The sequence below is a fragment of the Fistularia commersonii genome, chromosome 24, assembly GCF_037954325.1.
Source record: "Fistularia commersonii isolate RoL2024-O1a breed Wild chromosome 24, RoL_Fcom_v1.0, whole genome shotgun sequence".
Classification (NCBI taxonomy): Eukaryota; Metazoa; Chordata; class Actinopteri; order Syngnathiformes; family Fistulariidae; genus Fistularia; species Fistularia commersonii.
The window spans coordinates 2,980,255-3,007,356 of NC_141307.1; the positions used below are offsets into that span (position 1 = coordinate 2,980,255).

General features: G+C 46.8%; 3 protein-coding genes across 3 annotated transcripts in view; all 3 read left to right on the forward strand.

Moving 5' to 3' along the window:
• Positions 1–9,631, forward strand: part of kcnk9 (potassium channel, subfamily K, member 9) — a 40,170-nt gene extending 30,539 nt beyond the window's left edge. Inside the window, exon 4 of the mRNA XM_086171237.1 lies at positions 2,818–9,631. Coding sequence (XP_086027363.1) covers positions 2,818–3,686 — 869 coding nt within the window. The 3' untranslated portion in view covers positions 3,687–9,631. The remainder of the gene's footprint in view (positions 1–2,817) is intronic.
• Positions 9,632–11,406: 1,775 nt separating this feature from the next.
• Positions 11,407–13,758, forward strand: LOC147219700 (uncharacterized). The gene is made up of 2 exons (XM_086171586.1): positions 11,407–11,612; positions 12,284–13,758. Exons 1-2 carry the CDS (start codon positions 11,598–11,600, stop codon positions 13,196–13,198), a joined length of 930 nt encoding a protein of 309 aa, XP_086027712.1. The 5' UTR covers positions 11,407–11,597; the 3' UTR covers positions 13,199–13,758.
• A 6,966-nt stretch (positions 13,759–20,724) lies between these two features.
• The window catches only part of col22a1 (collagen, type XXII, alpha 1), a 46,688-nt gene continuing 40,310 nt past the window's right edge, over positions 20,725–27,102 (forward strand). Inside the window, exons 1-3 of the mRNA XM_086171467.1 lie at positions 20,725–21,218; positions 23,357–23,513; positions 24,515–25,081. Of these exons, the coding sequence (XP_086027593.1) occupies positions 23,423–23,513; positions 24,515–25,081 (658 nt within the window). The 5' untranslated portion in view covers positions 20,725–21,218; positions 23,357–23,422. The remainder of the gene's footprint in view (positions 21,219–23,356; positions 23,514–24,514; positions 25,082–27,102) is intronic.

Below are 27,102 nucleotides of genomic sequence, written 5' to 3' on the forward strand. Positions count from 1 at the left end.
ATTTGAAGATGTATTCAGAGTTTAAAGAAAAAGAAAAAAAAAGACCTCCTTGCCCCACAGGTTGGTTTTAAGAGTCTGTTTGTGTGTGAGTCAGCAGCTTGTGGTCTAAAGATAAAGTTTAATTAAGCTAAAAGCTTCAACCCCACCGCGCCACCTCTTTTGCCTCCTCCTCCCCTGGAGACTCCCTTCCTCTGAACTCCCCCACCGCCACAGAAGTTTCCAGTTTGACACTTTTAATTTCCAAAGAGGTGTCAGGTAAATTATCATGTTATGTTTGGACTTTTTTTTTTTAATCGTTATCTTTCAGAGTTTCTTCACTATTTGACATTTGCAAATTCTTGAATGTTTGTTTTCTGATGGCCATTTTTTCCTATGAATTTAAGGTGCCAAATTTTATCACTTTACAAGGCAATGACCTTGTCAAGTAAAATATAATACATTATTAAGGTTATTTTAGGGGAGTCTAGAATGTTGCCACATTTATTGTAGCATTTTATTGTCATTCGTTTGTAGTTTTAGCAAATGTGGGAGACATTTTAAAATTGAATAATTCTTTAAAACAATATATCAAGTATTAGTCTTAATAAAATTGAGTAAATTATATAACATATTAATATTTCTGATTCTCCTTTTAGACCTGATGCAGTTTTTCAATCGTGTGTCGTGGGGGTGAGAACGGTACCTGGGTTTTGGTGCCCTCTAGCGGCAGGTGGCGTGTCACTGTTTATTTGGATTCTTGTCAGGTGAAAAGCTCCAGCTAATTAAGTCCTGTAACAAGCAGGAAATGTCTGTGACAAAATATTAGGCAAGCACATGTATCTATTTTTCAATCTATACGTTTTACACGCCCTCCAATTCATCATTAGCATCAACACAAATTCTAAAAACTATAATAATAACTAAAGTTATAATAATAATACTGACAATAATAACAACAATGCACTTTATTTAAGACACCTTGCTCAGCACTCAGGGACACCGTGCAGACATATACAAATACACAAGACATTTAAAATAGAGAAAATTATCACTTTAAGTGACAAAGTGGAAGAGATAGACACAACATTAATAAAATCCAAGACAAAAGACGTCACTTAAGATGATGGCAAGTCGGAAATATTAACAGAGGTTGTGATAAAGGCACTCAAAACTGTTTAAATTAAATAAATCTCGCTTTTAGATTAACTTGAAATAAAAAGTCAGCATTGAGAGATTTACCATAGGTCATCCTCTCCCGCCATATGGCTCCGTTTGAGGGTCCCTTTGAAGTAGGCGAGCGCGAATTAGCCGTTAGCCATGGCGGCGCTCACCAGAGGACCTGACAAAAAGACGTTATATATGATGTTTGTTCGCGGGATGAAAACTAAATGAAAATTGTTGTCGAATCAACATTTAACAGGACTTACCGTCCGCCAACCGCTCATCCCGGACACGCATCTCTCATGGTTCCTTTCAGGCTGGGCGGCTTCCTCTGAAGTATTTTGGCTAGCAGCGGACTGGCGTTGGCATTAGCTAGCTGGCTACGCCAGTCAAAGGACAGCCCACCTGTTAAAACAGACGATAAATATGACGTTTGTTTGAGTTGGGGGGGATTAAAATACTGTTGTGGACTCAAAATTTCGAGGAATTTGCCGTCCGCCGTCTTCTCCCGCGGCGCCGTTTGGCCCGGACACGCAACTCGCCGGGTTCCCAAGACGTATTTTAAGCTAGCGGCCAATTCCCCGCCAGCACTAGCTAGCAGCAAATTAGCCGTTAGCATTGGCTAACATTAGCTAATTAGCTAGCATTAGGCGGCGACGCTAGCCAAGCGACGGCGGACTTGTCAAACAGACGATATATATATACGTATATGTGACGTTTGCTCGCAGGAGATGAACTCAATGTGTAGTTGAGTTGCCTACCCGTCGTGGAAAGTGTCGCGGGAGAACTTTGCGGTGAACTGGTGCAGCACAAATAATATTTGATTTGACTCAGGGAAGGAGTAACATTCAAGTGACAGGAGCGAACGCCTCAGACTGCGGCCTGTGGACACGCGGGCGCCCCTAGTGGCGGAGCCGGGTATTACAACGTCATTTGATAGGCGACTTCCCCTTCCCAAAAAATACTTGTTTTTGATTCTTTATTTTATCTTTTATTTTCAGCATAAACTAAGTTAAGTATCTCACATGAAATGGTGTACATACACCCCCAAGATTTGTGAGTAATCAAGCAAACAAATGAAATAATGACAATAATAAAATAAAGAACAAAACCGTGCAGACAGAAAGGAACACCACTAAGTAAAGAAACAAATACAAACTATAAACGTGAGAAATGTTTGGGCTGAAAAAAATGAGCACCCGTGGGCTTCTCTGTGTTCTCACTAGTTACAAGAATAATGCAAGAAATGCTTAGCAAAAATGATGGGGAAAAAAAAAATAAAACAAAAAGAGCGTGAAATGACAAGGATAACAAGCAAAGCACTTTCAAAAGCAAGCGTGATCAATCCATCTGGCCTCTCAGGCAACAATCAAGTCTTGAATCTGGAAATAAGAAAAAAAAAATGTTAAAAAGCCGCGGGGGGAATCGAGCGGAAGAATTTTCGAATTCGCGATGAAACTCTCGTGGCCAAACTGAGCAAACAAATGCACGGATTTCAAACGAGCCAGAAAGAAGGACTTGCGCGCACCGTTGCGTTTGACTCCCCCCGACCTTGGATCCCTTCTGGAGATTTCTTGCTCTGTGGTGTTTGTAAACAGAGTGCGGACCGGCACTGTTTGAGTAGCGGCCGGCGCCGCAGCGTTTCCGCTCTACTAACTCTCTCCGCTCTCTTCCCAGGCTACGGACACGCGGCGCCGGGCACCGACGCCGGAAAGGCCTTCTGCATGTTCTACGCCGTGCTGGGGATCCCTCTGACCCTGGTCATGTTCCAGAGCCTGGGCGAGAGGATGAACACGTTCGTCAAGTACCTGCTGAAGCGCATCAAGAAATGCTGCGGCATGAGCATCACCGAGGTCTCCATGGAGAACATGGTGACGGTGGGGTTCTTCTCCTGCATCGGGACGCTGTGCATCGGCGCCGCCGCTTTCTCCCACTACGAGGACTGGAGCTTCTTCCAGTCTTACTACTACTGCTTCATCACCTTGACAACCATAGGCTTCGGGGACTTTGTGGCCCTTCAGAAGAACCGGGCCCTCCAGAAGAAGCCCCTGTACGTGGCCTTTAGCTTCATGTACATCCTGGTGGGCCTGACGGTCATCGGGGCCTTCCTCAACCTGGTGGTTCTCCGCTTCCTGACTATGAACAGCGAGGACGAGCGGCGGGACGCCGAGGAGCGGGCGTCGCTGGCCGGCAATCGGAACAGCATGATCATCCACATCCAGGACGAGACGCTGCAGCGAGGCCGGCGGCGGCGCGAGGTGACCGACCTGCAGTCGGTCTGCTCCTGCATGCACTACCACTCGCACGACTTCGGCAGCTCGGGGGGAGGCGCGGGAGGCCTGGGCTGCGCCTTCTCCCACCAGAACTCCTTCAGCTCGCAGCTGAACCCCAATCAGTACTTTCACTCGGTCTCCTACAGGATCGAGGAGATATCGCCGAGCACCTTGAAGAACAGCTTCTTCCCGTCGCCCGTCAGCTCCGTGTCGCCGGGCCTCCACAGCTTCACGGAGAGCCACCAGCTCATGAGGAGGAGGAAGTCCATCTAGACGCGATCGACCGGGTCTCACGTTTTGTACACAAGGTCAAACACGTTCTGATGCTGCTCCTGACCAAATCTTATTTCAGCACTTTTTCTCTCTCCTTTTTTTTTCTTTTTTTTTTGGTTTAAATGGACTTTAAAAAGTATTTGTCGGGGGCGGGACAGACGGAGCAGCCCGAGGAGCAGAAAGCATGAAGCATGGATGTCTATTTTTTCAAACGATGCTCCGCTCAAATAAAGAGACTCACTTCCTTATTACAGATTTACACTACTTAAATTGATATATAAACTTTGAGTACATACCAAATGATGCACACTTGGGGAAATGCTATTTTTCAAAAAAAGAAAGAAAAAAACGGGAAAAAAAAAAAAAAAAAAGCTTGTTTCATTGTAACTTGAAGAAACTTTGCCGGTCATGAAATATCCCATTGCCTCCCACCGCAGACAGAGAATTTAACATTGAAAGCGTCAGGTAGGGGATTATTTTCTATAAGCAATCATATATTCCGCATTCCAGTTTTGCCACAACGGGCCAAAATAGTGTCGCTAACATTAGCGTGTTGGTTTGAGCGGCGCAATGCTGAAGGGGGAGGCAGGGTTTCTTCATGGCGTTCGTCTCTCACCATCGCCATGCGAAGGGCTTCTGTGTGTCTTAGATTTAAAGGATCATGCTGATGTTATTGATGTATCCACCCAGCTCGACAAACACACACACACGCACACACACACACACACAAATGGGTTTAATGATCCCACCCGGCCACAAAAACCATTTAATTACACGCGCAGCCTTTTCTCCAAACTGAGAGTCAATGCGTTTTATTGGTCTTCTGTGAAACCCCTTTTCATCAACGCCCAATATTGGATTGACCAGCGAAGGCGTCCGCGGCGAAGGAGGCGAGGATTCCTCCATTTTTTTTTTTTTTTCGTATTAAATTTTTTTTTTAATTCACTTTAATAAACCGGAATGCGTTGCGGCCAAAAATATGTCCAATGCTCATTTGAGGGGATAATCCGGCACTTTCACAAAGTGGCACTTTGGGAGAATTCCCTTAAGCGAGCAGGAGGAGGAGGTCAGGCTCCAAACACTCCCTGCTGAAATTGATCCTACAATTCCAACGACATCCCTCGAACCGACTTCACCTTCTGAACCCTTTCGATCAAACGGTCTGTCGTCAAACCCTCCTTTAGAGAGATAGTCTCTGAGCAAACGCACTTGGAGTTAACTCTTGCTTTGCCAGTAAGGAAGATGGCGAGTAATGGCGGCTCCAGGAAGAGATGGTGCGAATTTTTATCTTATTTTCCTTTTTGTATTATGTGACAACAAGCATCTTTTCATGTAAATGAGAGGAAGCCCTGCCTCCAACCCTGGATAAGGGTTGAGTTATTGTCCTGCTGGTCCGAAGCAGTAGAAAAATGGGTTTCGGGTCCAGTTACTGTGAATCCTTTTCCAGGACGAGCTGCTTTCTGCTTTCAAGGTACAAGGTTATTTCAGAAATCACATTTTCCCAAACATTAAATCATAAAAATTATTATAATTCTTTTAATTCTCATAATTCTCGTAATTATTATTATTATTATTATTATTACTACTACTACTACTACTACAACTACTACTACTATTGTTTATATTACCATTATTATTATGCAGAAAATCTGTCTTTATCTCATTTTGATTTAATTCTAAAAAACACGGGTATTTATGTTCTCTATTTTACGGTGTGTCAGCTCAGCGGAGAACTTTTACAGACCTTTTTCCGAAAATGATTTTAAATTCATGAATTAATTTAAAAAAAAAAAAAATCATTTTTTTGTCAGTGTAATGTCTCCGCTCCCTGAGATTCTTTTGAAGTTCAGATGTTGAAAGCGGCCCATGCTGAGTTTAAAAGCGGTAAAACAATAATACTGATAACGACAATAAAAAGGTGCGGGATTCGTCCGCCTGCCCAACAGCTGATGCCGTCTCTGGATGCTGTTTCAAGCCATTAAGGCGTCAGCCTCTTAAAACACAGCATCGCGGAGAGAAGGGACGCGGCGGGACGAGAGGAGGCTGGTAGCATCAGTATGATCCTTTCTGTTTTTGGAGAACACCAGGAGGAGAAAATGGGACGGGGACGGGAGGGGAAACTTTTTTTTTTTTCGTGTGTGTGTGAAATGCTGGAAAGATCTGCCGAGTGCATGAAGGGAAAAAGATTTTCGTAATGACTCTAAGCGTGTCTGGAATGGCAAATGGTCAAAAGAATGTTTTACGGCGTGCGTTATTTCATTTTGCCAAAGTTCCTGAAGGGATGAACTTTCATTTGCCAGCTGATTTTCCACTCGATCGAATGGTTCAATGATGTTGGTTCTCAGGTTCCGATCTTTTTTCGTTTATTGTCTTTTCTGTTTGTTTTCCTCCGCCGTTCCACGGGTAAACGAGCTCGGTCCCACAAGTGCAAGCGCGCTCGCCAAACATATCGAATCGTCCGGTAACCGAGAAGGACGACTGAGATGCATCATCTCTCGGAGGCCTGCGCTTTGAGTTATTTATTTTCTCTCCGTCAGCTCGCATCATGTGCCCGACAGAAGAATATTTTGGGATTTTCGAGCCCGATTTCGCCTTCGTCCATCAAAGCCAGTCCGACGTCTGGCTCCCGCCGTGCCGTTCGCTCCCGAAGAAGCGGGGCGGAACCGCTACGGAGGGATTCTGATCGCATTTTGAACTGTAAAATGTATTTTTAGATGTGAACTGTTTGTAAAGAGGATAGATTTTTCTAAGCGGCGCCGGGGGCCGAGAGCCGTTCCCCTTGAAAATATTAATCCGCGAATCAAGAGAAAAATCCTTGTTACGAATATCTGGACTCCTCAAAAGGCCTTATATCCCCCTGGGAAACCGAGTGTCCATCACCGGGCGAGATAAACCCCCCCGACGGCGTCATTTCATCGCAGGACCTCGACCGGCTCATCCGAACATCCTGTTCTGCAAGTTTCTACCCACCCTTTTGGAATAATAGTATGTTAAAAAAGAGGCATAGGTATTTTTACACGTTAGCGTACGTACGTGCCTTGAAGAAACGGCGGCGAGGGTTTCTGCGGGGGCTGGCACATTTTAAAAAAAAAAAACAACAACAACAACAAATCGCTGGCTTTTCTGCACCAGCGAAACCCACTGGAAGACGACGCGGCGTTCTAGCTTTCGCGCTAATTCACACGTTCCGACCCGATCCGGGTCGAGACGAAGTGGTTTTCCCTCGAAGGACTGCCCGATCTGTCGATCGAAACCCACCGCGCAGCCGATTGACTTCCATTTCAAGGAGTATTGGCCTCCGTCCGGCTCCGAGGACAGTTCGAGTTCATTCCAACCCGGGTCCGCCTCTTTCATAAAGACCGCCCGATACGAGTCTCCCTCGTGAAAGTGAGTCGATGATCAACGGCGGCAGTTTTTCGGGCTCTTTTGGGGTCGAGTAGAGAAACAAACGCTCGAAGAATTGTCCAAATACTGACTCAAAAACCCGAGGTACCGAAGCCACCATGGGATTTTTAAGAAAGGTCAAAGTCGTGCTAGGATAAGGTTGTAATACGAGAATAAAGTTTTAATTTTAATAAAAGAAGTATGAAGAAAAACCAGTGCATCATCAGCAAAACAAGATCTACAACTCAAAAAGCCATGACAGATGACAGGCTCTTTTTTCGGTGTCGTTTCTCAGAAAAATGATGACTGTATTCGCCTTACGTTATAACTGTATTGTTCTTGTGGGGTTTTTTTCACCCGCCACGTTTTCAGTTTCCCTTTGGGTCGTGTTGATTCATCATTAACGGACAATTCAGGGTTTTTTTTTGAACCCGGGTTCATGTCCAAAGAGTCCACGGAGAGAACAAGCGTTTGTTTTGACACTGAGCAACAATGTGATATCAGACTTCTTCTCCAGATAAAAAAAAAAAATCCTTATTTTAGCGCAAATATATACAGAGCAGACAAACAAAACCTGCTTTATTTTCAACTCATTTAACTAGAATTACAAACTCCCTGACCTCTGTGGAGACCTCTCGCTCCGCCCCCTCAGGGTCGGGCCGTCTACTATTTCCAGACTCCAAAACTCGTCTGTTTCCCAGAAAAATAACTTGCGCACTGAATAAATACCAGAATTATCCTTCGGCAGGCAGCAGGTGAACCCACCCAGATTGTTTGGGGGAAAGAAAGGACACAATTCTAAACCGGCGAATCGAAAATTAACGTTTTATTGTCCGACGTTCCACCGCAGAACGGTGGGTTTTACCGCTGAATGCAGCAGAAAAGTGATTTAATGTCTGCTAAGTCGCAGCCAGCGGCGAAGGAACAGTTCAGCCCGACGTCCATGAATCATCCGTCTCCTTTATCCAGAATATCAGCGATATATGATATTTACAGACGTCGGATATGATGTGGCTCAAGGCGGTTTCTCTCAAAATAATTTTTTTTTGGCTTCCATACAGAGCTCACGGCCCCAAGATATGCAGAAAGTCCAATAGAGACAAAAAAAAAAAAATTGTTCCTCATAAAACCGTAGACAATGGTGTCTGTGATTTGCTTGCTGATTTCTTTTCTTTTTCATGCGATGCAAAGTTTTGCCTCTTTTTTTTTTTTTTTTTTGGTGCGGAGACACTGACCTAAAACTAACGTGAATGAAACCCAAACGTAACTGTCAAGTATCAAGTAAACAAATCCAAAACACAATGCGAGAAACAAAACGACTTTGTCTCACGACAGAGTTCTCGAGAAACACAAGTCCGACATTTTAAAAAGCCGGTTAGGGAGGAACAGTTGCGGACGGTTCACAGCTTCCCGGTCCGGAAACCACGTCCAGTCGAGGACGAGACCAGAGTTCTCTTGTCAGAGCGAAGACGAGAGCTTTTATTTTGGCGAGGAAACGAACCTGGTTCCGAATTCAGTGATTTGGCTCGGCCAAAGGGAAACTAGCCCTTCTTCAATGAAAGCCGAGAAGGAACTCAATATCAGCCGATCAGCAATGGGGGGACTGATGACGTGACAGATCTTATGGAATATCTCCAACGGTGGCGACGACGGGAAAATTCTATTAAACAGGCGGGAGAGAAACCGTATCGAATGAACTCTGGTCGGCTGCTGAATTCAGAATCGGAAGTTGGATTTTACCGCCTTTGAGTCGCCACTGAACGCGACCAAAACGGCGTCCCGTCCTCCTCCCCCCTCTGCCCGGAGAATCCGTGTAAAAGTCAATTTAAGTTGTTGAATCAGGACCGAAACCCGAGTTGCAATGAACCAGAACCGTCTTTCCACAAAGTGTGCAAAACAAACCGACTCATTCGCTCGCCGTCGACCCCTTGACCCCGTTCTTCGCCCCCCCGTCCCTTTTCCTCCCACGCGCACATGCTCAGATCGGGCCGCCGTCATCATCACGCCGATGGAACCTCGACAGAATGTTCGCGCAGACGGCGGTCGGAACCGTTGAAGTCTCACCCTCGCGTTTTCCACGACGACAGGGACGACGACACCCGGGTTGCACTGCTGCCCGTGTAACGCAATACAAATCAGAAAGTCTGTTTTCCGTTTGTTTTTTTTCTGTCCTTTTTTTTTTTTTGGAAAGTCGGTTCTTCTGCAGGTCCGATGAACAAACCCCTCCGACCCTTCGCCCCCCTGCGGGAGATCCCCGCGCTCCCCGTCGCGTTCGCCGTTCCGACGACCGACGTCTTCTGTCGCTGTTCTGAAACCGATGTCTGTACAGTCCGCCGGGTTCCCGCCTCCCCCTCTCCTCGCGGCGGAACGGGAGCGCCTCATGTGACGTTTGCTTTTCTTTTTCTTCCCCTACTTACATCGACTTGCTGGTTTTTTTTTCTTTTTTTGTTTTTTTTTTTTGGCGAGTGTGTGCATGATTTGGTGTGGATGACTCACCGGGTCCCGAGGCCCCGGGCGAAGCCGTAGCACACTTGAATAAATAACGATGAGCCTCCCGAAAAGCCTCCTCTGTCTTCTTCCCGAACTTGCCGGTGGTGGTGGTGGTGGTGGTGCTCACGCAGAAGGCCGGGGAAAATGTGAACCACAATATTTGAAAGAAAACAGAAAAGGGTATGGAGTCAGAGAGGAGGTCGAGATGGAGGCGGCTGATTGGCTAAAGGGAGCGTCCGAAAGCAGGAGAGGAAGAGCAAACACTAAGGGGCTGCCGATAAACGTTGCCGATAGCTTTAGCTTTAGCTTTTCGCAAGATATTGGAGATATTTATGTAGAATCAATAATCATGGCCTCATTTAACGCAGCACATTTGGAGTGTGTTACATAAATATGACAATTCAAACCTGAAATAATTCATGGAGCTCAAATGAAATGCCCGGAAGCTCGAATTGAAGAAGGGTGGAGAAGAACTCTAAGAACTTTTGTCCTGGCTGACAGGAAGTGAACAGATCACATAGTCAATTAAAAGAAATTCCATTTTAAAACATCACAAAAAATGCTTTCAATATAATTTCTAATAATTCATAGATCCGTTTCACATTCAATTTCTCTTAACGTTTTTAGGACCAATTTCTTTTTTTTTAGGATGAAGTGTACATCCCATACCGTCACTCTATGAACGGCTAATTGTTGCCATGGAAACACTATGACACCTTGACGTAAAGATTAAAATGCAAAAATGCCTAATATATATATATATGTGTGTGTGTGTGTGTGTATGTGTGTGTGTGTGTGTGTGTGTGTGTGTGTGTGTGCATCCACCTCCTCCCTCCTGGCTGGCGTGATGCAGCTGGATGTTCAGTATGTGGGAGAACAAGCCAGCACCCTCCATCCCTTCCTCCATCCTCGTAATTACACTGTCAGCTGTGAGACATCAGCCCAATGTAGTGTGTGTGTGTGTGTGTGTGTGTGTGTGTTGGGGGGGGGGGTCAGGCCTCCTTGTGCTCTTAAACCCCTAATTTTGCATCTTGAAGTGACGATGATGTAACAGGAGCCGATTTGGCGTGCAGCGAGGAGACTGAAACCCCCGCGAGAAACACCTGCTTTTTCTTTGTTTTGGTTTTTCTTGCCGCGGGGGGAGAGGATGAGGGGGAAGACGAGGGACGGAGGACGGGGTTGAGAGACCCAGATGAAGATCAGGACTCTGCAAGCGGCTGCATCAGTTTCAGTTAAAAGTAAATGTGTACAAATGCAAATACTACTATGTATAAATATGTGCTTAAATCCCAGTGGGATTTCAGGGAAAACTAGGAAAAAAATATAAAGAAACACCAAAAGAGAGGGGACGGACAGAGAAATAAAAATAACAAAAATCAAATATCTCCTATCTGTTAACTAAGAAAACATATATTTTAAAATTAGATTAAATACCAAGCCGGCAAAAATAGAGCTCTCGTCTTATTTCTCATTCAAATACTACATTTCGTACTGTCTGCAAACACACGTGCATGACGCAGATATATTATCTCGTAAAAATAGAACTTGCATCATGTTCGGTAACTCTAGAAACCTGAGAATCAAAGAGAAAGTGCAGACAAAATGATATCCTTCAAAGTCTGCAACACACTGGCTTCATTCAAATGGAGATTCAGCTGAAAAGCTGCAGGAGTGTTGGAAAAGCGGTCTTCTGACGCCATCTCGCGGTGAAAAATGGCAGCGCAGGAGGAGAGAAACAATCAAATAACAGGAAAATCATTAACTAGTTCCCAGATCAACCTTGAGCCCTGAAAGGAAGGTCCTGCAGGGTTTGGAGCGAGCGAGTACGGCTGGAGGTCACGGCGAGAGATCAATCCCCGACCCTAATCTGCATAATCTCATCAAGGCTGCTTAAACCTGTTTCTGCTGCTGCACGGCTGCTGCCTTTGGGCCAGGTGGCATTCACACACACACACGCACACACACACACTCACACACTTTCACATAACAACAACAACAACAAGTTCAGCAAGACGTGACTCGACACAAATCCAGGAGATGTTTGCCAAACAAGTGAGTCTATCTGCTGGGTGTGTGTTTTTTGGGTTGTTTATTGCAATAGATGTTAGAATGTGGTATGTTTGGAGTGAGTGTGTGTCTGCGTGTGTGTGTATGTGTGTGTGTGACCTCGGTCTACCTGCTGTCTTTAGCAAGGACGTTTTAACATCTGTATTTTTTGCTCACAAGCGGATATATAGTGCAGTAATGTTAAGAATTAATTACATCGGAGAACGAAATTCCTCTGCAGGATTATATTTCACGTCGTCTAAATGCAATTAATATATTTTACTAATTAAAAATAAACGCGCAGATGTGTTTGCTTGCGCTTGTTTTTAATCACACATCAGTTTCAGCTTGTTTTTCTAAGATTGAACTTGAACTCAACCAAGAAAAGGTGTTAAACCGTCCCTGTGTTTCCTCTGAGGTGAGGCTCCGGCGTCAACCCTCCCTCCGCTCTCGGTAAAAACATCGCGCTTATCAAATTTTCCCCGGCTGTTTTTTTTCCTGCCGGGAAAATGGATCGTGGCCAGTTTATAGAATATTAATGAATTCCACGTGGCCAAAAAACAGGATTAAGCAAATCTGAGCGTGACTAAAACCCAAACTTTCCGGGGGAGCGGATGCCAAAAGAGGGGTGGAAGTAGGTGGTGACGTGCGTGGCCGCTGTGTCTTTTTTTCCCCAGACGGCAGAAATCTTGACCATCCAGGATAAAAATATCACGTCGCGTGTCGTCCGTCACAACCTCCGGCCGCCGGCTAAAAATGTCCGCTGTTCGAAGGCGCCCGGGACGGAGGCCGGGGGTCGGACTGCGGTGCCGTCTTTGACCCCGGAGGTCAGGTCGGCCAGGCCGGACCCGCAGAGGGAGGCCGGGGGTCGGAGGCCCCTGAAGCTGGCCCCCCTGGAGCTGCCGGAGGAGGTGAGGGAGGCGCAGAGGCAGAAGCTGAAGCAGGGCGCCGTGGCGGACCGGCCGCGGGGAACTAAAGGGACTTCCGGCGGGAGGCGGAAAATGAAAATCGCCGGCGAGCCGCTCCGAACCCAGAGCCGCGGGAGGCCCCCGGGGCCGCGGGCCGGCTCCGACGGACGCATGGAGGACGTGGTGTGTCGGGGCGCCCCGGCTCCTCTCTGCCGCAAGCCGGCGCCTCCCGCGAGGGCCCGGCCGGGAGCGTCGGGAGCGGACGTCCAGCCGGAGAGCAGCGGGAGGCGAGGGAGGCTGACCAGAACACAATGCCTGGAGGAGGATCAGTGCGACTCAAACATGTCGGGGGGATTATGGGCAGATGAAGGCAAGCTGGCACGAGGAGGAGCGGGAGGAGGGCGGCGGCCTGACCGGCAGCTCGCCGGGGGAGGCGACAATAAGCCTCCCGTCTGTGAAAATCGAAGCGTCAGCAAGACCCGCAGAGAGGAGGCCGCGCAGTCGGCCGAAGGGGGGAGCGGCGAGGGCGGAGGAGGAGGAGGAGGCGTCAAGGCCGCCGCTTCTCTCCTGAGGCCCGGGAGGAGGAAACCCTCGGTCACGAAGCACGACGACGCACCTCCCCTGGAAGCCGTGCAGCTCCGCCCCGTCTGTCGGGCGTTCAGGGCGTCAGAGGTTCACCCGTAACCAAGGTGACGCTCCGCTTACGCCCCCGTCTTATGAACCGAAGGTGAAAACGCGACGGACAGATGGACCGCTCTGGGGTCGACGCCAAACATTAGTCTCATTTTCAAGGCGACGCCAAGATGAGTTTACTCACGCATTCAGGTCAGATCGGATGAATAAAAGGACGAAAATGTTCAGTTTCAAAGTTTGTAATAAAGTGCGACGAACACGAGCGGATGAACGATCTTTTTAAAGCGTGCGCCTCCGAGTTGTGGATGGCCCCGTTTCCGAAAGCCGTTTACCCCGGATGGCAGCGAGCGTTGATTCCATTAGACGGCGCCGACACGGTGGGAAGAGGCGCTCCCGGCCGACGGCGGCGGGCGCCGCGGAATCCCACGGAGGAAATAACCGAAAAACACGGGCCTCCGTTTGCTGCACCCGTGCAATGAAGGTGACCGGTCTGATGGACGAGTGAATGAATTATAAAGATAGAAGATTAAAGTTGCATTCAATGTGGATTAAAATGTTAAATGTCGATTTTAAATATTCGAATAAAAAAGGCTGTTTATGCTGAATGGACGCTTTTTATCTTTAAGCGTTAATGTGACACATTATTTATTCTCATCGGGGAAAAACAAACAAGTGGCTCTTTTCTGCTGTGTCAAAACTGTCAAAGCAACAAGTGCATTGGAAGAAAAAAAAAGCCCCAAAAAAGAGAATTTAAATAATAAAGTGATGCTTTTAAATCAACCTGACAGTAATTTAAAAACGAGACTGTGGAGGAAAATAAATCAATGAATAAATAAAGTAATAAGCCATGGTGAGGGCTGTCCCTGCGCTACACCTGTTTCCCTGTGTTACCGCTCCAGCAGATTAACCCTGACATGATGGACTGACACAAGGTTTCCATGGTAACGCCTCGCTAAAAGCTTTTCTTCTCTCTGGAACTTTAGAAAATAATTGTCCATCTTCAGTTTTCTGACACGTGAAACCATAGCTGGGTGTGAAGCGACGCTGCCAGCCGCTGCCGCCGTTAGCCGCCAAGGCTAGAGCTGTGCGGCGAGATGTGCAGGTATCAAATCGAGCGAAAGAGGCTAATGGACGAGCAAATTCTGATAATTTTGAGTTGGTTTTTTTTTCCGACTTCAATCTTTGTCGTCTCACGAGGTAGAAATGACACAGAACATTAGCGGCGAATCACGGCGGCGGCGCCGGATCCGAGAGCCTGCTGGTTAAAAATATCAACCTGCTGGAGCTGTGACTTTTCTGGAAAGTCACAGATTAAAATCTTTTCTTGTGCCTCACATTCAGATCCTTTCAGAAACAAAATAAAACGGAATTGATGGAAAACCACGATGGAAACAAATAATTTTTGTACTGAAGGTCAAAAGTGTTTCCTTACGCTGGATGGTAACAGAGGGGAGGTGGCGCCCCCGACTGGACGACATAAATAAAAACGGCTCCACACAAACTCCACTTTGGACTATGGAAGGAAGTTTTAATGCTTTTGCACAGAATTTTTGGACTCGATCTTACACCTCATCGCGGCATTTAGGCTCAGCGAAAAAGATAAACGTGGTTAAAAAAAATAATAAACTGGAAAAACGTCTCAAAAACCAGGTCAATACGGCACCGCTTGAGATGGAACACCAGAGGCTGTATTTCCTGAAGATACTTAGAATCAGAATCGCATTCTTCAACAAGTCATTTTACAACAACAAGGAGTTTGCGTTGGTTAACGGCACTAAACAACAACATGTCTTCTTTTTCTTCTCCTTTTGGCTGTTCCTTCTCCATCTAACCCTATTTTCTGCATTTTCCTCTCTCGCTACCAAACATCAACTACCAAACGTCACATAAACATCAAACGTCAAACAAACAAATGCCACACACGCACACACAAACACACATGCACACAAATATATATATTTGTATATATATATATATATATATATATGTATTTGTGTGCATGTGTGTGTGTGTATAACCATATATATATATGTTTATATCGTCTGTTTGACAAGTCAGCCATCCTTCAGCTAGCGTCGCCGCCTAGCTAATGCTAACGGCTAATTCGCTAATAGCTATTGCTAGCCGATAATTAGCCGCTAGCTAAAAATACCTGTAAGAAACCCCAAGAGTTGCGTGCCCGGGCCAAAGCAGGAGCGGATGGTGGAAATATTGAGTCCACAACACTATTTTAATTTACCTCCCAAAGAAATGCCATATTTAACATCTGTTTTAACAGGTCGGCAGTCCTTTTGCTGGTGTAGCCAGCTAGCTAATGCTACTGGCTAATCAGCCGCTAGCCAAAATACTTCAAAAGAAGCCGCCCTGCTTGAAAAGATCCATAAGAGTTGCGTTTCTGGGACGAGCGGTTGGCGGACGGTAAGTCCTGTTAAAGGTTTATTCGACAACAATATTCATTTAATTTACAATGTTGAGTCCATAACACTATTTTGCAGTTGGAGGACGGACTCGACAATGGAGGTGTAGAAGCGCACCGTCATCGTCTTTAGCGGGTTAAACTTCTTTAACAGCTTTAACCAAGAAGTCACTTACGTTTCTTTTCTGGCTGCACTGCAGAGTCTCGCCGTGGATCTCCAGAACACACCGGATAAAAAACAACGGGTTAACTCGTCCCGTCACTCAAGGACATCGATAACGGACGCCGTACCAACCAGGGACGGCCACCATCTACTCCAACTGTGGCTTTCAAGGAGGCGCTTCAGGAGAAGCAATGCAAAAGTAAACTGGTTGAAAAACACCTTTTACTAAATTTGGCACAACCCTGAACACCTTTTTGCCACTTTTCACTTTTTTCCTTTTTTCCTTCCCACTTATCTATCCTTTTTTTTCTCTTCTAGATGTTATATACAGGACTGTCTCAGAAAATTAGAATATTGAGGTCTTTATCTTCTGTAATGCAATTACAAAAACAAAAATGTCATACATTCTGGATTCATTACAAATCAACTGAAATATTGCAAGCCTTTTATCATTTTAATATTGCTGATTATGGCTTACACCTTAAGAAAACTCAAAAATCCTATCTCAAAATAGTAGAATATCATGAAAAAGTAATTTTTGTTTTTTCAATCGCATTACAGAAGATAAAGAACTTTATCAGTCCTATATATATATATATATACATATATATTTAGTGATGGTGTTTTTATTGTTGTTTACCTTTTAAGATAAACTTCTTTGATCCTAATAGGGGAAATTCCTTTGTCACAGTTATGTAAAAAAATACAAAAGAAAATTTAAATGAATATGAATATAAATATAAATAGAGAGACAGAAGATAGAAAAACATCCAAATATAGATAGACAGCAGCAGCAACAACAGGGATAACAATGGACAACATAAAGGAGCAGTAAGGGTGAAAAATACACAACCGGAACTAAACGAAAATATAAACAAAGTGACAAGCAACGGATAAAATGAATAACCTTTTAAGGTTGTTTGTGTCTGTTTCGGATTCCCCTGACGGGGTTGATGATGAGCAGTAGATGACGGGAGGCCAATCCGCGCCGGTTTGACAGGAAGTGATGTATGTCGTGGTCAAAACAGCAATTTTGAATGCAGCTTTTCCACGTTTGAATCTTTCTAGCTGTTACTTTTGTCTAAAAACTACACAAAAGGACAAAATATAGATACATAATTGTGACCCGCTCCTGAGCCCATTCCTCCAGGTGAAAGGTCACGGGTTAGCCTCTTTGACCTTCACTGGAGGATTGTGACACTATTTATATTTTGTCACCTGACATCCTGAAGGCTTTCCTGCATGAGAAATGATTCCTGCTGGAATACTCGGGATGCTGGGATGCCGCACTTCGGTTACGTGAATCATTTTTGAAGCAAGTTTTCCCGAACAGTATATTATGGATAAAAGCCTGGATTCGCATGTAGATTCTGAGCATATTGTCGCCTCCCTCTGACGTGGGAGGTTGAACTCTGGCTGTCAGTCAGGACAGATGGCGCTCTCCGGCGAGCGCCGCACGCCGCCGACCCCCCCCCGGCCCCCTTCAGCGCACAGAAGGTGACAGACGGTTCTTCAGAGTGACACCATCGCTCATAACGTGCATCTGCCCCGACTCATCGGCCCGCTACCCCTCCTAAACACTGTCACGGCCGCCGCTGTGGCGAGCGACGGCGAACAGGGCGCCGGAAATAGGCCGGGATGCGACGGCCGCACTGTTTGTTGTTAGTGACATTCAAATATTGACGCGGTCTCTTCAGAGCAATAATCAACAGGTTTGGAGCAGTGTGTGTGTGTGTGTGTGTGTGTGTGTGTGTGTGTATGTGTGCAATTTGAAATGCAAACGTTCTCTCAAATTATTTCTCACTTGATCATTTGCTTCTATTTTGTTTTGATGAATGTCACTCCTTTTTTCCAGTCAGTTGTTTTTTGATTTTTAATTCATTTTATTCAATTAAAATTAATTATTCTTAAATGATTTTTTTATTTTTTATTTTAATTTTAATACCGGGGGGAAACAAATTCTGTTGCAGTTTTCAAAATTGAAGCTTATAAGTGAAAAAAGGCTTTCTTTTTATTTCCTATTCCAACTCTGGCTGCAAATGTCGAGCAGGTCTGCATGGACTTGGAGTTTTTCCTCACGACTTGGTGATTGGCAAACATTTTAATTGGGCTTCTAGACAACAGAGGAACTCACGATCAACAAAAATGATAGAAAAGTCACACACATGATTTATAAAGCAAATTTCATAAAAGTCCTAGAACAAAAAGTCAATATATTTTGGAAGGACACAATAGAATTTAAGGCATTCATTATCTCTGCATTCATGGACACGGTGGGTTTGGAGGTCTCCACTGTCTGCAGACCATTTCTTTCCTGGTTTGAATCCCGACACTCCCGTTGTGCGTTTGCTCCAGGCCTTTTCCGTCAGCTTCTACTTGTGGATTTGAAACGTGGACGCCGGCAGGAAGAGAGCGGTGATTCACTGCCCTCCTGTGGTCACGTGCAAGCCGACCGTATTTGGTCTCAGGCTTTGAGCGGGACACAATGGAATTGACAGTTAGCTCATTCGTCGTCCCTGTAGCGAGGGACGTGGTCGAGGACCTCCAGCGTGGTTTTGCGTCGGGAGGAACTCACACAGACACGGGGAGAACATGCAAACTCCACGCAGGAAAGGCCACTGGCGGGTTTTAAACCGTGTTCCTTCTTGTTGCTCGTGCAGAAAGTTTACCATGAGTTCACCGTGAAAACTCAATGACCAAACATAGCGGGCCGATGCAAAAAGCAAACATATGCAGACCCTTCCTGACCACTTTGTTCCTTCTCTTGTGGTCTGACTCACCAGGAATGGCAGGGGGATCTTAGTCATCTGCTGTCCTCTGGTGGTCTCGGGGATGCTCGCGTGCAAGTTGGCCTTCAAGCTGGAAGCTCAATTTCTCCATCGTCCTTAAAGACGCGTCCTCGGTATTTGAAATCATCCGACTCTTCCGCCGCCCTCGGCCGACGGTATCTTGAAGCCGTCATGATGACTCCCCTTGGATCCGTGCGGACAGGGAGTGTTTCCTCGGTCATCGGTAGATAGCGGTAGTTCGGTTGTCCGAGTTCCACGCCGTCTATCCACAGTTTATAGAGTGAATATACTTATTGTGCAGACCTGAGGCCGCTATGCCAGGTCACGGGTCACAGAATCCTGGGGGAACTCGAACCGTCTTTTCGCCACGGTCAGTGAACGCACCGGATAAACGGGGCGATATTGACTTTCTTCACGGAAACCATCACTGAGACCAATGAGCTGATGAATGCAGCATCATTTGCAAAACCAAATCTCTTTTTACCTGAGCGTTAAAGCCACGTATGAGACAAACAGGTCCGTCTTTTACGTATGTAAACTGATATTCTGCCTCCCGCGTGTTTTTCGGAGGGACTCCGGTATTAGCATAAGGTCGCTATGACGACAGTCAACAGAGGAGAAACACCAGTAGAGCATGGTGGGATTAGCAGTATTAGCGGTACATGTCCTGTAGGGGAACATGCTAGTGGTGTAGCATTAGCTCTACAGTGCAGCGAGCATGCATACACACAAAACAGGACATTTGAAATGTGGTGAACAATCCCTCAAGAGATACCGTGGAAAAAAAATGGTAATTAATGTTAATAAAGTTATTCTTTGTTGCATGTTTGTCTATATTTCTCTTTTTCTTTTCTTTAACTTTTATAAGGATACAGTGTTGTGCAGAGGTGTACATACTACCATTTTATTGAAAGCGGTGGGGGCGAAAAAGTGTTTTCTTTGTCTAAAAATCATACTCAGCGGATTAACAAAGTGCTTTTGATTCAAGAGTTGTATAAAAGAAAATAGATTATGAATTTGTTCATTGTCCGGTCATCTTTACTGCATTCGGCGAGGTGTTGGGGTCAGAGGTCGACAACGAACCCCCTGCATGTTTTGACCTGTGGGTGGAAACCCGACATGCAAACTCCAGCCGCGAGGACGCCTGGCGGGGCGGAGCAGGGGCCTCCCTGGGGTGGAAGACGCCACAATGAAAAACAACATGAAAAGTGGCCACGCGTCTGGATGTTCAGTGTCAACATGAAATGATTTCGTGAAAATATTCGATATTTGGAGGTAAATACAGCTGTTGCGATTGTTCTTGTAACTATGGATTGTTTGTTTATTGCACTGTGCTTTTTGCTGATGCAACACTGGTATTCTCCGACTCCATCTTATCTTATCTTATCTTATCTTATCTTATCTTATCTTATCTTATCTTATCAATACAATGTGCTGCACTGCAGGAACCAGGTATCAATTCTTTTCCCTTTTTCAAGAAAAATGCCCATTCAAATCACCGTTACTCTTGAGCTCGCCTGCAAGGACACACACACACACACACACACACACACACACACACAGGCCCTGTCAGTAAGTGAGATGCACCTTGATAGAATCTCTGCTAGCCAACGAATTCTTGACCCCTGACCGGATCCTGACTCTTTACAAGTCTTTTGAGCCGAGCGTTTGCCGTCCAGTGGCAGCTCTCGAGACTCCTCGGGTTTATTTCTCACTTTTAAACAACAAACTTCTCAAACTTGTTAAACTCGAGGCCCGCGGGCCCAATGTGGCCTGATTGTCCTCAAATAAATAAGCCAAAGGTGCGCATTGATCATGAACTGCATTTCCCACGATTCACGCCGATCACGTGACTTGCAAAGCCATTAAATCGTTTATTTATTATCAGCTACATTTATTTCACATCACATTTATGCCGTTCCCGCTCCATGTGGCTCTTTGAGGGCGACCGCTATGAGTCCGACACCCTTGCCCTCGATCCCGGAAAGTGAATCTGACGTGAAGAAAGATGCGCTGGAGATAAATAAATTAATAGATTTGGGGGACTGGCGTCTTCCTCCGGACCTAAAATAAGAAAAATACTTTTTTTTTTTTTATGTGGTGATTGAAGTGAACTTCCCCGCCCGCCGACCGACCGGCAGCGAGGGCGTCTCCGCTGTGGCGACGGCCTCGACGGCTGCGCCTCGCCTGTCTTTGAGGGCGACGCTTCACATGGGAGGGAGAGAGGGAGGAGAAAGAAAAAAAAAAAAAAAAAAAGAGGAGACAAAAATATCCAGAAAGTTGCCTCTATAATTGGCCGCGCCACACAACCTCCCCCCCCTCCGCCCTTGTTTTATGTGTAAGCGCAGTGGAAGCAGTGAAACCTTACACCCCTGCAAGCGGCACCTCCACCAGCACCACCACATCTTACCAGCTCCCTCCTTCTCAGTTCAGCCCCCATCATCCACCAGAGGCTCCGGCTCACCTCGCCTTCCCTCTTTTTTCTGTTCCTTCTCGGGGGGCGGGGGGGACGCGCACGCACCGGATCCTCGCTCTGGATTAATATCATGATTTCGTCCGGACGACTGGGATTATAACTTTTTTTTTTTTTTTTTCTACCCGGGGATTAAACATGCAGCACCGGTTTTGATTGGGAAAGGGGGTGCGGAGTGTGTGTGTGTGTGTGTGTGTGAGCGCCGGAGAGCGGTGACCGAGACAAATCAGGTAAAAAAAAAAACCAAAATGACACTTTTGATGTCTTGACAATGATTACATTATTTTTACATTACATTTGTCAGACGCTTTTATCCAAAGCGACTTACAATAGAGGACATAAGCACTGCAAATAACACTTGCAAATACAAGATGCACAGGAAATATACAGAACAATATATAGAATGAATTGAAATAACTGGCAAAATAACCCCGGCTTCTTTTGAGGGGATTATTCGACTCGACCCTTCCCTTCCTTTTCATCGTCGCTTTCACACGGGAAAGAAAAAGGTTTCTGCTTTTCCCATTTTGCAGATGATAAAGACGATGCCTCTGTTTTAGAGATCTGCCGTCTGTCATTGATGGGGGGGCGACTGGAAAGCGGCCCGGCGTTGGAGTTTTTCTTTTTTTTTGAAGTAATCTAACCCCGGGTTTGGACTTAGACGGAGGCCAAGCGGCTCATTTGCCGATTTGCCGAAAACACGCAAACACACCGTTCGCCTTCGAATCTCAGCGAGTGTTTCCTCAGGTTTGGGTTTAAAAACGTCCGCTAATTGGGGTCATTTTGGTGAGATTCGTCAGGCGGGGCCCATTAATGGCTCCGCTCGGGGCAAAAATAGCCCCAGCAGCATCAGATAAGAAAAAAAAAAAAAAAAAAAGTGAACGGGGAGAGGGTGTTTAAATTCCCCCGTCTTAAATAAAGCGGGTCGTGTTCCTCAGACTTGAAACTCTTGGTTCCGACTCTTCACCTCTTCTCACTGACGACCTCGAGAAAATTTAGTTTTTCGCGTTCCCGCCTTGACGTCGTCCGTCCCCGAGTATCGGGAGAATCTTTGGAGCCGAAAGGAAAATAAATCACATTTATTTCCTGTCTGTCCTGGCGCGGAACCGGAGACACTTGCCAGGTTGTTCTGTCCAAAGCGGACGTAGATATTTCCTGAAGGTGCGTTGAAAGCGAGCGTCCGCCTGCAGCAGCTGGACGACAGGTTAGAGGCCGGTCCGGTTTAACGTTCATCTAATGCACGTCCACCTCCGGTTCAGTAGCGTGAAGCGGCACGGCAAGGTTTTAAATAAGAAAAAGAACAAATTTATTTATCCCGAAGGAAATTGTTGTGCCGGAGTTACAGGAAATATAACAAGAAGAAATAATAGTAGAAAATTGCATAGACAGAAAAAAAATAAGAGAAAAAGGGAGAATAAGAAATGCAAATAAACTATAAAGTGTCTTAAGTGTCTTAAATAAGGAGTGCAGACGAGTATGAAATAATATTGTATATGTATAAGTGGTGAATTTAGAGTTGTGTTTGACAAGAAGTCATTAAAACAGCTGATGTAACGTGTGTAAAGTTAGCCTGTGACGCTAACATTAGCCGCCTCGGAATAGTTCAATCTAGTATCAGTGCTTTTCTTCTCCGTTGTAAAGCAGGCTAAGTTCGATTAGCATTACCGCTGGAAACTCAATTTTAAAATCACAGTTCGGGGTCAAACGAGGTTTTCCGGCTCGAACGAGCAAGATGGAGGTTGTAATTTCGCCGCTGATCTCACCGTACGGTGGATGTGGCTGCGTTATGATTGACCAAAAATCAACCGGGCCGTGATTTTTCCACGACGCCGGACTGTCCGCCAGGGATGTTAGAACGGTGAGGGCGGAAAGCACGGCGGGGAGCTTTTAAGGACATTTATGACTCGTGTTTAAGTTTGCACGGCGGTCGTCATGGTAACGGGACGCCCCCGGGGGGTCCGGACGGGCCGGTGTTATGGCTACGATCAGTCGCACGCGGTTCTTCGTAACCGCGGGTGCGGCGGCGAAGGGAGGTGGGCGCCGTCGCCACCTGGGAGGCGTTTCAGCTCAAACCTGCGAAAGAAAACAAAGAATTTTGTTCCACAAGTCGATAGAAAGGCAAGATAAAATGTTTTTGAGCGAGGAGAAAAGAAATAAGAGCTGAAAGACCAAAGACGGTCCAACGGTCGAAGCGTCAAACCGGAGGAGGGAAGGTCTGCTGCAGCTTCCTCCCGCCGCAGGAACAGCCGCTGTTGTACGAAACCGTTTTAATCTCCCTCGGGGGAAACCAAGCGTCCCGAACAGGATCTCCATTCTGCTGTTTTTACGACTCACCCTGAACTGTTGATGTTTCCGCTGATCTTTCCAGGAGCCGGACAGTTTGATGGTGGTAATAAGCTGAAACTCCAGCGGACGTCAAGCCTCTAGAGCGAAGATGGAATTACGACCCGGATGTCGGATCGCCCTCCTGTCGGTCATCCTGGCCTGGACCCTGAGCGGGGAGGGAGCGCAGGCGCAGAGGGCAGGTAGGAGAACGCAGAACCTCAGGAGGTCTGGAGATACAAGTGCAGACAAGACTTTACTTCAAACCTGAAAATGGAAAATTCTGACCTTCCTGTTCATAATCAGTATCCAAAAGATTCCCTCAGATCGTGAAAAATAACCCAGAATAATATCGGACGACGTACCGGGGTACCATATTTAGAGGTACTTTCTCTCGAGGCTAAGCTAAAGGGGCGACTTGACAAGGAACCCGAATGCAGACGGGGCTGTTCTGGATCTTAACCGGGTTTAGATGGAAAAGTCTCTGCATCTACAGGCATGAGATACAAACTAGAAGCACCTTCAGGGGAAACACCGGGAACACAATCAGAGTCCGAAGAGGCGACCCCAACTAGGGACCACCTCTTCCACACTTGAATCTTTTGGATACAGATGCGGACGACTATCGGGACGGTACCCTCTCGAGCGTCGGTTAGACCTCCGCCCCCCCAAAACGAGAGTTTACCGATCCCGATGTCAGGCGCGAGAAACTTCCCCTTTGACGACACCGGTCGCGGGTGCACTGCCGTCAGCCGGAGAGAATTCCGCCAGAATCTAAACTCCCGGGAGGTTCGGCCGGGCGGTGCGGCCCACGTGGACTCCGTGTGGCTGCGGTCCATCTCGTCTGCGCAGTGTTCCAGAGATAATAGTTGTTTCTGCATTTTGAGCGGACCGAACCAACCCCCTGGGAGGGCCTGGCCGCCGCCAGCGGGTCCGTGTCGGCCGGGTTCATACCAGGACGCTTTAGTTCTGTCACGGTGAAGCCGAAAAGGCGACGTGACAAGGAGGGTTGAAACAGGATTGGAGAAAAATCAAACTTGATAAATTGCAGGTAGGAACCACCGACCGGAGCAACTCCAGGTGGAAGTAACGAAGGGAAACAGGTGTAGACGATGATCGGATTAGACCCCGTGCCGTGTTCCGACCTATTTATGACCCCCGAAGTCAGCGCGCTGGAGTGATTTCTTCTTTATTGCTTCTGCAGGGTGTAAAAACGTGCACTATGACTTGGCCTTCATCCTGGACACCTCGTCCAGCGTGGGGAAGGAGAACTTCGAGAAGATCCGGCAGTGGGTGTCCAACCTGGTCGAGTCGTTCGACGTGGCGTCGGACAAGACCAGGGTGGCGGTGGTCCGCTACAGCGACCGGCCCACGACGGAGTTCACCCTGGGGAGGCACCGCAGCCTGGAGGAGGTCAAGCGGGCCGCCAGAAATATACGCTACCTGGGGGGAAACACCATGACCGGGGACGCCATCGCCTACACCACCGCCAACATCTTCACCGAGCGCAGCGGCGCCAGGCCCGCCGCCGCCGGCATCCAGAAGGTAGCCATCCTGCTGACGGACGGTAGAAGCCAGGATTACGTTCTGGAGCCCGCCAAAGCCGCCGCCGCCGCCGGCATCAGGATGTTCGCCGTGGGCATCGGCGAGGCGCTGAAGGTGGAGCTGGAGGAGATCGCTGCCGAGCCCAAGAACGCCCACGTCTTCCACGTGACAGACTTCAACGCCATCGACAAGATCAGGGGGAGGCTGCGGAGGAGGCTGTGCGAGAGTAAGCAACACACACACACACACACACACACACACTCACACACCCGCTGCCTGCCACATGTCTTCTGGTTGCAAGGAGCGTGCCTCGCCCTCAAGTGTGTTTAATCACCCTTTTTTTTTAACCTTCAACCACCAAACCGAGGAAAGACCCCGACCTCAAAACCCCACCCGATCATCGCCGCCTCCTTTCTGACGTGTGTGTGTGTGTGTGTGTGTGTGTGTGTGTGTGTGTGTGTGTGTGTGTGTGTGTGTGTGTGTGTGTGTGTGTGTGTGTGTGTGTGTGTGTGTGTGTGTGTGTGTGTGTGTGTGTGTGTGTGTGTGTGTGTGTGTGTGTGTGTGTGTGTGTGTGTGTGTGTGTGTGTGTGTGTGTGTGTGTGTGTGTGTGTGTGTGTGTGTGTGTGTGTGTGTGTGTGTGTGTGTGTGTGTGTGTGTGTGTGTGTGTGTGTGTGTGTGTGTGTGTGTGTGCGCAGAGATGCAGGGGGCCAGTATAAAAATTACCCTGTAAATGACGGTTCTTTAACCAAGACATTTCTGCGGCGCAGCTGAAGTTTTTATTTTTACTTCACCACCGCTTTGGTGCAGAAGGTTTAGCACCGGCTAGCTTGTCTTGCGCTTCCTTATTATTTTTCCCTTGCAGGAGAAGGAAATATCAGTGGGGTTTTACAAATCCAACGGCTAATACGCCTGAAAGGCAGCACCCGTGCGTGTGTGTGTGTGTGTGTGTGTGTGTGTGTGTTTTCAGGGCCGGAGCGCCGCGGCCCGACACTTGAAATTCCTGCCTAAAATTAGTCAGACGGGGAAGAAAAGTTCCTCCCAGTAACAGCACATTGGATGGGTCGGGATCTCAGGCCCGGACAGGAGACCAACTCTGATGGTCCAAAGTTGACAAGATTCTGACGGTGGAGGAAGGAAAGCGGAGTTTGTTCGGGTGCCCAGCTGTCAACAAGTCACCTTCACTTTATTTTTTCACTTGAATTAAAATGAAGGAATGAGTTCTGACGACTCGTCACTTTTCCTTTGGTTATTAAACTTCATCTGTAGCTTGAATTTCAAGTGCATTTCTTCAATTTTTTTTTTTTTTGTTTAAATATTTTTCCCGTTAAACCAGAGGTGGGTTTTCGGGGCGGCGGCGGCGTCTTCCAGAATTTACGCCGCACATCTTCCTCGGCAAGGACGAGCCAGGTGATTCATTTGAAGACCGCCGACCTTTGACCCCTCACTCCTGGACCGTATCAAAGCAAAGGGCGGCGGGGGTGGTGGTGGTGGTGGTCCGGTCATGCAAGTTATGTCTCATAAAACAGCAAACTGCTGTGCAGAACCAGGCGGCGGACACATTTCCTCACAAAGAAAGCGGAGCGGGAGCGTCTCTAAGTATGTCAGTGGTCACTGGCCGTCTGAGCCCTGCGAGTTATTTTCACCCGGGAAAATTATAGCCGTGATGTTCCAAGTGGGTCCGACGCAGCTGCTCAGACGGTTCCCCGACCAGAGGGTTTCACCTTTTCATCCTCAGCCGCTTTTAAGGACCAACAAATACATCAACAAAGCTAACGCTGTTAGTTTTGAATCCTGCAGATAAAACACACACACTGCAGAGACGGGAATCTATGATATTAGCTTATAACAGAACGGTAATCTTGTATTATGACAACTTCAGTTACAAGGCATGAAGAGGTTCTTGGAAATGTCTTTCTGACTTGCTTTCCGAAAGCCAGGTTTTGTTTTTTTTTTAACATCTCTTCCATTTTAACTCTCAACCGGATCCCTAAATTATAGCTGCGGGGGCCACAAGTGCAGGGAGTAGCTCGGCTGCGTAGCATGCTAGGTCCCGCTGCTGCGCGCCGTTTAACAAAAAACAGAAAAGAGTGACGCACTTCCATCCCTGCAGCATAAACTGTAATTTCTTTGGTTTTATAAACCATAAAAAAATATTACTCGGGAGGCCACGCGTTAGCACTTTCAAGGAAAAAAAAAATGTATAAACTTTACAGCTGTGATTTGGAAGAAAAGATATTTAAAGGAAAA